The sequence below is a fragment of the Lampetra fluviatilis genome, chromosome 49, assembly GCF_964198595.1.
Source record: "Lampetra fluviatilis chromosome 49, kcLamFluv1.1, whole genome shotgun sequence".
In the NCBI taxonomy this organism is placed as follows: Eukaryota; Metazoa; Chordata; class Hyperoartia; order Petromyzontiformes; family Petromyzontidae; genus Lampetra; species Lampetra fluviatilis.
This window is the reverse complement of record NC_136323.1, coordinates 749,178-761,439: the sequence shown is the minus strand read 5'-3', so window position 1 is coordinate 761,439 and position 12,262 is coordinate 749,178. Positions and strand designations below refer to the sequence as shown.

The 12,262-nt window shown below is 46.6% G+C and overlaps 1 protein-coding gene across 2 annotated transcripts; it reads left to right on the top strand.

Annotated features, from left to right (window-relative positions):
* Positions 1-984: 984 nt before the first annotated feature.
* On the top strand, positions 985-10,512 carry DIABLO (diablo IAP-binding mitochondrial protein). 2 transcript variants are annotated; one of them, XM_078877835.1, is made up of 6 exons: positions 985-1,082; positions 2,699-2,825; positions 4,879-5,010; positions 6,098-6,208; positions 7,120-7,216; positions 8,960-10,512. In XM_078877835.1, exons 1-6 carry the CDS (start codon positions 1,027-1,029, stop codon positions 9,214-9,216), a joined length of 780 nt encoding a protein of 259 aa, XP_078733961.1. In that variant the 5' UTR covers positions 985-1,026; the 3' UTR covers positions 9,217-10,512. The 2 variants fall into 2 exon arrangements, with proteins under 2 accessions (XP_078733961.1, XP_078733962.1); XM_078877836.1 differs by lacking the exon at positions 985-1,082 and adding an exon at positions 1,177-1,269.
* The last annotated feature ends 1,750 nt before the right edge of the window (positions 10,513-12,262 follow it).

Here is a 12,262-nt window from a genome sequence, read left to right as displayed (position 1 = left end):
GTCGCAAGTGTAGTGTAACAGCGCCGGCTGGTGGACATCAGCGGCAGCTGTGGTGGACAGACGGCACACACGCCGGTGAGGGCGTGAGCACGGGGTGTGGGCAGAGCGGAGGAACTGGGGCAAGGGTCACGGAGGACCCCGTCTGGAGGCCCCTGGAACCTGCCGGTGGGTTCGAGAAGGGGGCGTGGTCAGGGGGAGCCAGGCCGCGCTGCCGGGAGCATAAAAGGAGCCGAGAGCGGGGGGCTCAGGGCTGTCGGTGCTAGGAGTAGACTCGTCTCGTCGCCGCTGTCGTCTCGTCGCCGCTAAACGTCTCTGCTAGCCACTGCGCTACGAAGGAGAGGAGTCGGCTATCTCAGTCAGCACCGTCAGTGTTAGACGGCGGGTGTTGTGTACAGGCTGGGCTACTGTGGAGAGTGTGTGGACGAGACCGTGAATGGTGGTGAATAAAGGTGCCTCCTACAAACCTTGTCTCCGAATCATTGACACTACACATTTATTGAACATTGTGGCAGTCTTTTGAAAGGGGGCCCTTTTCTCACAGTTGGGGTGGGGGGGTCAGGTGGGAAAAGATTTTACATTCGAGGCAAGTGGCTTACGGGTGGCAAGGGGCAGTATTGATTCGGGGGGGTTATTTCTGATATCGTGAAAAAGGATTTTTTTAAAGAAGCCATTAAATATCCATGCTGATGCGTTGGGCGAGTGCAATGCTGCCCTATATAGGCAACCACAGATGTTGGAGAGTGCGTGGAGGGGAGTGGAGTGAGATGAGAGGGGAGAGGCAGGAGAGTGCGTGGAGGGGAGTGGAGTGAGATGAGAGGCAGGAGAGTGCGTGGAGGGGAGTGGAGTGAGATGAGAGGGGAGAGGCAGGAGAGTGCGTGGAGGGGACTAGAGATGACGTCATCCTCTTGACGGCTCGTCGGGGCTCGTGACGTCAGCCCTCGAGTTGCACAAAGCGTGACGTCATGTCGTTTGAACCGAGACGCGCGAGTGCGTCACGCTGTGCGCGACTTCGTCACTGTGCTCGGCATGGCCTCCACACGAGGCCGCGAGGTGGCGACCGCTGCTCTGCGACTGCTCCGCTGGTGCGTGTGGGGAGCACGAGGAGGAGGGGATCACCTCATCACCACCACCACCACCACCTCGCCATCAGCAGCCACCACCTCGTCGTCACACACACGCGCCAGCACCGGTCACGCCTCGCCAGCAATACCACATGCACCACACAGAGGTCATCCTCATCGGCGACAAAGCCTCTCGCACACTGGCAGGGCAAGTGCTCTTCGCGAGATGAAAGCCGGGACGCGGCTGTGTGTGGCCAGCACCACGCCCGACCGCCTTTGTCTCCCCAGTGGCGATGTTTTCATCGCGCTAGGGTACTAATTTTGAGGCTGAGACGACCTAGGGGAGGGCCTAGGATCGGTTGAGATGAGAGCGTCACACTGATGTAGGCCGTGAGCGGGATTCGAACTCGGGTGGCCGGGTTCGCAGTGCAGTTCGCTACCCATGTCGACGTGGTCTCACTCCACTGCTTGACTGCTCACTTAATAAGTTATTCACAAGTCCTCGTGTTGAGCTGTACACACACACTGTCTTATCTCATCGTTACTGTACAGTGAACTTTTTTCGCACCGTACGTAGCCAAGCGTGCTAGTCGGAGGTTAACTTCGTCCCACCCACACGCCGTCAGCGCACGTGGCAACAAGTTGCACCTCGTCAAGTTACACCTCGTTAACTTAAACGTCGTCAACTTAAACCTCAACAAGCATTTAAACTCGTAGTCAGATTTATATAATCAACCACAATACATCATCATCATCCATTACAAACGTTTGCAAACACCTCATCAACGTACAGTCACATAAAAACAAACTCATCTATCAGCTGCATAACATCACGATCAATTAATGCGCATACTTAAACTCGCATCATCAACACATCGTCATCAACACATCGTCACCGCGTCATCATCACCTCGTCATCAACACCGCGTCATCATCACCTCGTCATCAACACCTCGTCATCAACATCACGTCATCATCACCTCGTCATCGTCACCTCATCATCAACACATCATCAACACATCATCAACACCTCATCAACACCTCATCATCAACACATCATCAATACCGCGTCATCATCACATCATCAACACCGCGTCATCATCAACACCTCGTCATCAACACCTCGTCATCAACACCTTACAACGCGGAATCTGCACCTCATCGTATTCACAATCGTCAAGTTGTCGGCCATCAACGACACGCGTGGTTACCTCGTTACTTACACCTCGTTACACACATTGCCGCCTCGACAACGGAACCCTAAACACTGCACACCTCATCAACTACAACACTGATCAACACCAACAACATTGATTAACACCAACAACATTGATCAACACCAATAACACACCGTGCGAATTTAAGGTGTATTGTTGTAACGTTCTTACCCCGTACCCCCACTAGACATCTGTGAGAAAAGAGCATTATAGCTCATCTGATTCCTCCAGTATACATGTTCTGTTTCTGCATGAAGCTGTATGCCATGACAAATATACTGTGCAGACCGTGTTGAAGTGGTCTGGCGCGATGTGGCTGTGGTGCATACGAAGTGAAGTCACGGGCCGGATGTGTGGCACGGGCCGTGTGTTCTCCACCCCTGTCCCAAAGCGTGACCTCTGCTCTGTGCTCAAACGTAGGTCCGTGCTGGTGCCTCCCAAGCGCAGCAGCTTCCACGTCTGGGCACGCCGGCTGCTTGGCCCTCGCCTGCTGGGGACCGCCGGGGCGCTGGCAGGAGCCTCCCTCTGTGCTGTACCAGTCTTCCCTGTATGACCCAACACACAGTCACACACACACACGAGCACCACGGTGTCTAAGCTAAAAACTTTACTTTTATTTATTTTACAAGGGAAGGCCCACTGAGCTATAAAACTTTTTCAGAAGTGACCCGGCCACAATTGGTAGCGCAACGAGAAGTGGCTTATCATGCAGAAGTTTATTGCCGCCAATTACGATTTTAGATGTGGAGGGAAAAGCCGCAGGACCCTGATAAAAATCCACATGACCACGAGGAGAACATGCAAACTCCAAATATATAGGAGTTGGGATTGAACCCACGACCTCCTGTATACCAGGCGAGGTAGTTAACATCTTTCCACCGTGGCACCCAATGAGGTGACGTGTTTGCCAGTGAGTTCACGATGGCTCACAACGTGCATTTTCTTGGTAATTTTTGGTTTCCTTACGCACGCAGTCCATTCCTTCAAATGAAATTGAACAAACACCTCGATACCCTTGTGAAAGTCTTCAAGTTCATTGCAGCAATCCTTGATGACTGATCAGTGACATCGGTCACTCTGAATTTTCCAGGTTCTGAGGACAATGGGATTCATCAGTCACGGCATTCCAATTATTTTTTATTTCATTTAGTGCCATGTATTCATGTAACAATTATTTGAAAAATCAACAGTACAGATAAATTCGATGTCCATGCTAAAAGAGTATCCTGTTCAGGTACAGGATGAAACCATATACTTCCTTTAAAATTTGCATAATAAATGCATTTAGTCCATACTGAAAAATATTGCAATCGAAAATAATCTACACATGATGGACAATATCCCATTCATCAGTTGGAATCAGGAGGCTATTGTAAATACAAATGCATCGTGTATTATTCCAGGAGGTAGTGACTGCTAAAACTAAATATTTAAAAAACGAAGGATTACTCATTTTATGTGATTTAAAAGTGGCATTTTTTATCTGACTTAAGTTGATTAATTTCCCTCCTTAATGAAAACTCAGGTATTGCCTAGTTTGGTAGTAGGGTTGACATGAACTAACTAATACGTCAATTTTATTATGTACCTATGTACACGTTCTGCTTCACAAATCATGCGTGCCACTGCACGTGTGGTGCATGTTCACGCGTGGTGTGTATGTGTGTGTGTCTCCTTGCAGGTAAGGTGATCTGCTGTTAACTTCGTAATTTCCTGACTGTTGTCAGCACGTTCGTACTTTATATGTACCTGTGGGAATTGATCAAGCTTCTATGTAAACATAAACACTGGGGAGACAAAGACAGCCAAGCGTGGTGCTGCCCACACCACCCCCTTGTGCGCCACAAAGGCCTGAATAGGCGCTTGCTAACAGCACTTGGCACAACAGTCTACACGGTTACGCGAGGGATCTTTGTCTTTTAGCATGTGTGTATTCATGTTTGGCATGTAATAATTCACTCTCCTGATTAACGGGATGGTCATTTGTTTGCACGGTCTTGTTTGTATTGTCTGCCTCTTCTACCTTTGTTATGTGTGCCTCATGCTAAATTATGGTTCTTATTTGCAAGAATTAACCCATATGTCATGAGCAAACAAATGTATTGAGCGATTCCATGTCAACTGAATCGGAGTTACCCACCTCAAGATTTTACTTAAATGTTACGTTGAGGCAGTGGCGTGGCCCAGTGGTTGACGTTCACCGCTTTTTGCAGAAATTCACAGTTGGAATCCGACAGGCGGCCCTGGTTAATATTGCAGGTGTATTAACCGGGAGATACTACACGCCTTCTGCGTCACAGTGGATTAAAAGTGTAGGCTTTTGTGTGCCGTTGTCATTGTCAAATTTTTAAATGTTATGGATTGCATATATAGCAACATGGGCCCCTATTGTGAAACTACTAAAAATGTTTTTAATGAAACCAGGACAAATATGTAAGCACAGTAATTCATATTTACTGAGATACCCTCTTCTCGTAGGTCTGGGTCAAACACTTGAAATGCATCTCGTTTCAAAGTGATTTTTTGTCAATGATATTCATAATGACGGCACATACTGTAATTGATTGTTACCTGTGTCATGAATGCGTGGCAACACACAGATCCCCGAGGCAAACTCTCTGAGTCAAGAGACGCTGCTCAAAAGGGCTGCCTCCCTGGCCACGGATGGAGCCACTGCCTTTCTCTCTCAGGCTGCGCTGGCCCTCTTGGATTCCCTCGACAGATACACCAAGGCACGTTGGCGTCGCAGCACTCGCAACACAACCGTTGGGCGGTGGTGATGTGGCCCAGCGGTGGCGCATTGGCCGCTTGTCATAGAGGCGGCGTGCCACGCTGGCGAGATGTTAACTCGCTCGCCTGGTTCACAGGAGGTTTAAGGGTTCAGTTCTGACGCCTGTTGTATATTTGCAGTTTGCATGTTCTTGCCATGGTCACATGGATTTTTCTCCGGGTACTCCCGATTTTCCGTCGACATGAAGATTCAACACGCGTTTAGAGTAATTGGCCGCTGTAAATTTCCACAAGGTAAGCCACTTCGTTGAGCTATCAGTTGTGCCCAGGTCGCTTCTGAAAAGAGCTACTGTATATAGCTTAGTGGGCCTTAACCTGGTAAAATAAAAAATAGTTTAGTAGTTGGTTTACGGTTCAAATCTAGCGCCGCACCGATACTGTGGGTGTAGTAGCCATAGTATACTGCTTCACTCACCGTGGGCGTTAAAGATGCCCTGACGTCATTCACAAGAGTCGGCGTTGGGGTCCAAATTTGCCAAATTTGAAAATGATCCACAAATTATTCAATTGGGACGGTACACAGCAATATTTGTCCCTTACTAGCAGACTCATGCCCCGTGTCACTCTTGCAAAAAGACTGATCCCGGTCTCTCGGGTTCTGACCTTGTTAAACAAGTAAATAGGAAACATTCCAGCTTGTTTCCATTTTTCAAGTGATTAAAAGTCGCATGCATAGCTGGCATGGAGGTGCCATGTATAGTTTCCTGTTAGCATGTCAAATAATGATGGTTGAGCACAAAACCCACAACAACGAGCGGCTGGCAACAGAGAGCACTGACGAAGTGGTAATCAATAAGCGTGAGTGCATTTGCTTTCTTGCATTGAGCCAGGGACATTATAATTTTGGGAAAAGAGACGATGGGAGGGAATTCTAAAGTGGAGCAGTGTGAGGACAGAAGCGCAAAGAGTAGAGTTGTGACCTGCAGTGTGGTGCTTGTACGCAGCATGGATTAGAAGAAACGCATGTACTTGCGTGTGCTTATCTCTGTGTGTGCTTATTTCTGTGTGTGTGTGTGTGCTGGCGAGCAGGCCTTACACACGATGGGATCGCTTTCGCAGCAGTACGTGGACCTGATGGCCCAGCTCAGCTCGAAGGATGAGGAGTCCGTCTGGAACCTTATTGTTGAAGCTCGTGCAGACGTAATGATAATAACAACAATGCAATTCTTAACACGCACAATATTTCACAGGCATAATTACTCTGAGGCGTAGAGCCAGGCTTCGTGTCGCTCGGAAAGCCAGACAAGAGATGTGGGGCCTTTAAGTGTCTCTTAGAAGTGTTTGTAGATTGAATGCTGTTCTGAATGTGCACCAGTGGGGATGATCATGGCCACGTTCCAGATGGCGGAGGCTGCCACAGAGAAGCGACGGATGGCAGTGAAGGTCCTGGTCCTTGGTGTAGAGGAGGAGGTTTTGAGTTGCGCTGCTGTGGAGAGTTCTCCCGTGAGCCGTAGTGCAGGGTGACGAGAGAGATAAAGCGGACGACCAAAACCAGAGGTGTGGTGACACTGGCAGGTGATCCATGGTGGAAGAAGGGACATTTCCCAAAATATCACCTATTTTATATTTTTCATTATAAGGTCACAATGTGATTGACGAATGTGTTGAATCAGAATCTTTATTTAGATGCAGGAGGAGGAATCCGATGAGCTGTGAAGCTGTTTTTCACAGATGTCCAGGAGGGGTGGGTTAGCAAGTTAAACAGCAAACATAAACACATGATAGGAGTGCAAAATATAGAAGAAGGTAAGGAAGTCACTCAATCTAAATACAGACAAGTCTGATTTATCAAGCTTGGGAAAGGCAGCAAAAACAAGACAGTCCCAGACCACAGCAAGATAACGCCACACAGCAGTGATCCCTCAATACAATGGCACATTCACATTAAACTATCGATACACAGTTAAGGATCAAAGTTACATCACATTGGCAAATGTGACCTTATCCAGCAGTAATCTTCTGCTTCTGGATATTTTTTCGAAGGAACATTTCACGACGTTAATTCACGATGCACCACTGCCGTCGTGAAATCATCTGTTGTGATGCCGCAGGTCATCCGGCGGCAGGAAGAGTGTCAGAAGATGGAGGAGACGTGGACTGCGGCGCTGTACCTCTCGAAAGGGGCGGCCGAAGCTGCCTTCAAAGCAGGTGCCCTCTGCTGCCACCCGCCCTCCGCACACTCCCCCAACAACAACAACAACCGCCACTAAGTGGCGGTGACGTCACCCCGGCACTTGTGCCAGGCTATGTGGACGTTAAGGCCACGTGAAGCAGGAGGTCACGGCACAAACCCTGCAGGCGCCATGGGTTCACTGACTGAGTACTACTAAATTTTGTGGAAACAAATTCAACACTCTCCCCCACCACCTGCAGAGAAAAGAGAGGCTGTGGTGACTCAGATCCTGCATACGTCTCAAAAATTCCCCTGATAGACAATTTTATGCCGGTGGCCACATTATTATGGTTTTCTTGTCTTCTTACCAAAGGGCCCTCTAGCCATCTGAGTCGACTTTCAGCTTATCTAAGATGGGTACCAAGCACCATTCTTGCCCTCCTCCTCGTCTTTCCATATCTGGCCCAATGCAGAATCAGAATGTCTTTATGAATGGAGAAATTCAATAGGCTATGAAGCTCTTTTTCACAGATGTCCAATACGGGTGGTTCAGAAAGTTACAAAAACAAACAATACAGACAACGATCGGAGTGCAAAGTTTCGGAAAAGAAAACAAATCACAAAAAATAAATATGTAAACAAGATCAAGTATATTGCATAAAACTTTATTTGAAGCTTTCGTGACTGCAGGAATTACTCTTTGGTTCTTTTGGTAAAGTCACGTAGAAAGAAAATAAATTAAATAATAGAATTAGACGTTTCGATTGCAACACAAGCAATCGTCGTCAGGTAGAAAACAAACCTAGTGAACTTAGAAATACAATGCAATACAACACAGAGAGTCGGCTAACAACAGTCAGCACCTTACCTGGTTGATTACGTTCTTCCAAAGATTGTTAAATCTGAGAGAGAGACAAAACAGACACGAAGACACACAGACAGACACACAAGCAGAGAGAGACTGTGTGTGTCTCTCTCTGTGTGTCTCTGTGTTGTCTCTCTCTGCTTGTGTGTCTGTCCGTGTGTTTCCGTGTCTGTGTTTTGTCTCTCTCTCAAATTTAGCAATCTTTGGAAGAACGTAATCAACCAGGTAAGGTGCTGACTTACGTTAGCCGACTCTCTCTGTTGTATTGCATTATATTTCTAAGTTCACTAGGTTTGTTTTCTACCTGATGACGATTGTTTGTGTTGAAATCGAAACGTCGTATTCTATATTGCATACGTACACCAATTCCCCAGCTTAAGCAAGTCAGCAAAACAACATCAAAGACAGTCGTAAAAAATTGCACGTTAAAATGTTACTATCGATACATGGCAAAGGATGAAAGTTACAAATCACACTTGCAAATGATTGTTGTATCCAGCACTAACCTTCTGCTTCAGGATGCATTTTGAAGGAAGATTTATAACTTTATAGGAGTAAACAATGTTGTTCCTAAACGTTTGGTACTGTAAAGGCAAAAGCTTTATGCCCTTTTCATTTTCTTGCTCTCGGGATAGTTAAAAGGCAATTATATGGACGTCTTAGGCTTTTTGGGTTTGACAATGGGGTTAATGGATTGCCAAGTATCGCGCAGATTTGCCAATCCAGTCTTATGATCCCCTGAGATCCATCTCGCCATACTAATTTGTTGCACGACATCAACTGCGGCTTGTTTTGTATTTACTCTTTTAATATTCGAGCACATACTTGGCACTGATGACAACCCTACGAGACCCTAGTGCCGGTGGGAAAACCTCATGAACTCTACAATTGCTCGTGTGTTCTTCTCTGCCAGGTGTGGAAACGGCGGCAAAAGTAGCACTCACTCACCTGCAGCTGCTGCAGGAGCAGTTGGAGGAGGCTCATGCCCTGGCCAGGGCGGCTGAGACGAAGGTGGCCAAGGTGCAAGTGGGGGAGATCCAGCGCACGGCATTGCTGGCAAAGCAGAGAGAGGCCGGCAGCAAGGGTTCCTCCTCCCCGCAAGCCAAATCCTCTCAGCTCGCGTACTTGCAGGAAGAGGAACTCCCCGAGCAGTACCTTCGTGAAGATTGAGCCAGAGGTAGCCCGGTGGCTGAGGGAGGCTAATGTTATGCACGTCAATATGTGTAGAGTCAGAGGTTAATATAGATTCTTTTTTTTCACAATTTAGGCGAATTATATGCAAATGACGAGGGGAGCGATGGGGCAAGTGATCAGCGTGCTGCGCTGTGAACCCGAATAGCTTGAGTTTGTTTGCCGGCGATTGCTAACAGCCGTGGCGAGCGGTATCTGAACCAGGCCCCGGCCTCCCCTTCACCAACCCACACTTATAAGTTTGGTGAAGGATGGTCAAATAGGTGTGGGGAGGCCTCCATCCAGCAGTGGATTGACAAAGGGCTCCAAGTTGCATGCAAGCGACGGTCTAATGGAGGTAACGCTGCTGTATGAACGAGACAGGATAAATTAGAATTGTTACACACAAGACCATAAAATTTGATAAAATAATTGGAATTTGCTGTTCTTGCACCCCTGTATAGTGACAATGAGTGAAATGGCTATTGGGGTGAGATGTTTACATGCCAAGCTGATGCCGTGTCGGAGCGCTGATCTCAGCACTGCTGAGGTCTTGAGTTCAAGCTCAGGAGACGTAACCCCGTGATTAACCATGATGCTCAAATTTAGCGAGTTGAGTTTCAACCAATGACTGCACGTTAAAAAAACCCAAACTGTAAAATGTTAAATCTTGACTTAAAGCTTTTGTGGCTGCAGGAATTCATATTCTTGGGTCTGTCGGTAAAGCCACATAGATAGATAAAAAATAATAAAAATAACTATCATGACGTTTCGATCGCAACACAAACAATCAGGTGAGAAATATCCCGCGATATGTTTCACCTGATGACGATTGCATGTGTTGCGATTGAAACGTGGTGATATTGTTATTTTTATCTGTAACATGTAATTATCTCAATTGTGGCATATTCACCTGTGCACTCAAACAGGACATTGCAGTGGTGTGAATTTGTTTTTGGGCTTTACACAAAAATGTTGCTGCCCCAGTTAAAGCACCTGCTACGTGCCAAGCCACCCCAGAGGGACACACCCTTATAATGTGAGACACGAAGTCCAAATGATCATCATGTTCCAAAAGTTTAACATTGCAGTTTGATAGTGTTTGTAAAGGAGTGGTTTGATGTTGCTTTACGCTTAGCACCCGCTCCCCTCTCAGGTTTTGATACGCCGTTATTGTTTGACAAGTTACGAATGAAACTGTTACGAAATAATAATTAAAATGCCCGCAACTGTCGATTAGGGTTTTTTTGTTTATTCTGTTGGAGAAAAAAAAACAATAAACGACGTTTTTCTGAGTTTTCTGTTAATATTTAGAACGTTCTGCTTTGCTGCGCTTATTTAAACTGAGTTGTCAATTTGTGAAAGACTCTTGGTCTCATTCGGCTCTTAACTACCTATGAGTGAATAATTAAAAGACATTGGTTTGATTGGCATGCAACGGACACTGCAGGGCACGTAAAGTATGTTCCGTCGTGTGCATAAAGAAAGCAATTGAAGTGACTTCAAGAGTAATTCTGTGGGTCATCCTATTGGAAGGTGGTACACTGGGACTTGCTACATGACATGATGCTGAAAACACAGTTGCAAACCAAAAGGGGAGAAAACTAAATGCACCGAGAGAGAAGACTGAACAAGGACCCACATCAAGACAAACTTGTAGGTTTTCAAGAAAAGCACAGCCCACAAATACGTGGTTCTTACCTTGCAGGCTACCTGAGCTGTCCAAAGCTGTCATAACGAGTTATATTACCCAGCGAATGCGAACATATAACTTTAAAGTGACTTTTGCATACCATAAGAGTGCTCTAGTAGAATCACTGCATTGGTATTAAAAGATAGGATGGTAATGCTGCAGTGATGTAACCAGAGCCTGCTTTCAGGAACGTGTGTGGCTGAAAGTCCCTTTCAAAGTGTGTTTTCTTCCCACTCGTGCTGAACAGCTTGGGGCCACAGCCTCGGTATTGTCTGCGAACTCTTGAGTCAATGAAATCTCATGGAAAAGTCCCAGCTGCTGAGACGAATGTTATAGTCTACAAGGCTCGGTAAACCACAGGTGGACAATGAATGTGAACTGTTGTCAAATAGCGTTATCACGGTGTTACGCATTCACTTTTGCGCTTAATGATTTACACGTTGCTTACGTTTTTTGGATTAAAGAAAAATCTGAATATGCATTGCCACCGTGATCTCAAGATGTAAGTAATAGATTCATCTTCAACATTCCACTTGATTTCTTCTGAAAATCTGGCTGTGCCTGATGATGCTCGTTGTAATTGCTGATGAAAGGTCATACTCAGATTGTAAATGTTGTGGATTTCTTGCAACACACCGGTGTGCTGTACTAGTCATGAATTGGCATATTTGCATGACAAACCTTACTGATTGGCAGTGTCGGGTGCTGGTGGATTTAACGACACATTTACGCGATCTAACCTAAAAAAAACCTGTATTATGGATGATATTGGTCGCGAAAGCCTACGTGTTAAACTGATTTCTTCTCTTTGCAGAAACTGTATCAATGTTATGACAGGTGGATGACAGCTCCCACTCACAACGATCAACTTCGTTTTGACGGAGCCATCCAACTCTACCGTGTTGTCAGCCAGAATGTGCGCCGCTCGCGGATAAACCCGTGGTGCCCAAACCGTGACTCAGTCCACGTGCGGCTCCCAGTCGGTTCAAAGTGCAACTCGATAGAGGGGCAAATCAGTTGTAACTTTGTGGTATTAATTTTATCCGAAATAGGAGAAAACTGCTAAAGTGGACGCGGCCCCGGGACATGAGCATTTCCACGGCGCTCCCACCGATTTTTTTTTTATCCAAAAAATCTCGGCCAACCAGCGCAAGTGAACCGGCCGAGTGACCACCGCACCGTGTAACTTGCGGTTATCTGCGGCTTGTGAATATTTCACTTTTGTGGCTCGCAGCGTCATAAGGTTTGGCCACCCCCGATCTCTGCTTTAGCCAGGACATGTGCCCACCTCCCCTGAGGTTGACAGGTTTAGCCTGAGCACCGCAACCACAGAAAAGCAATGTCACGGGTTTA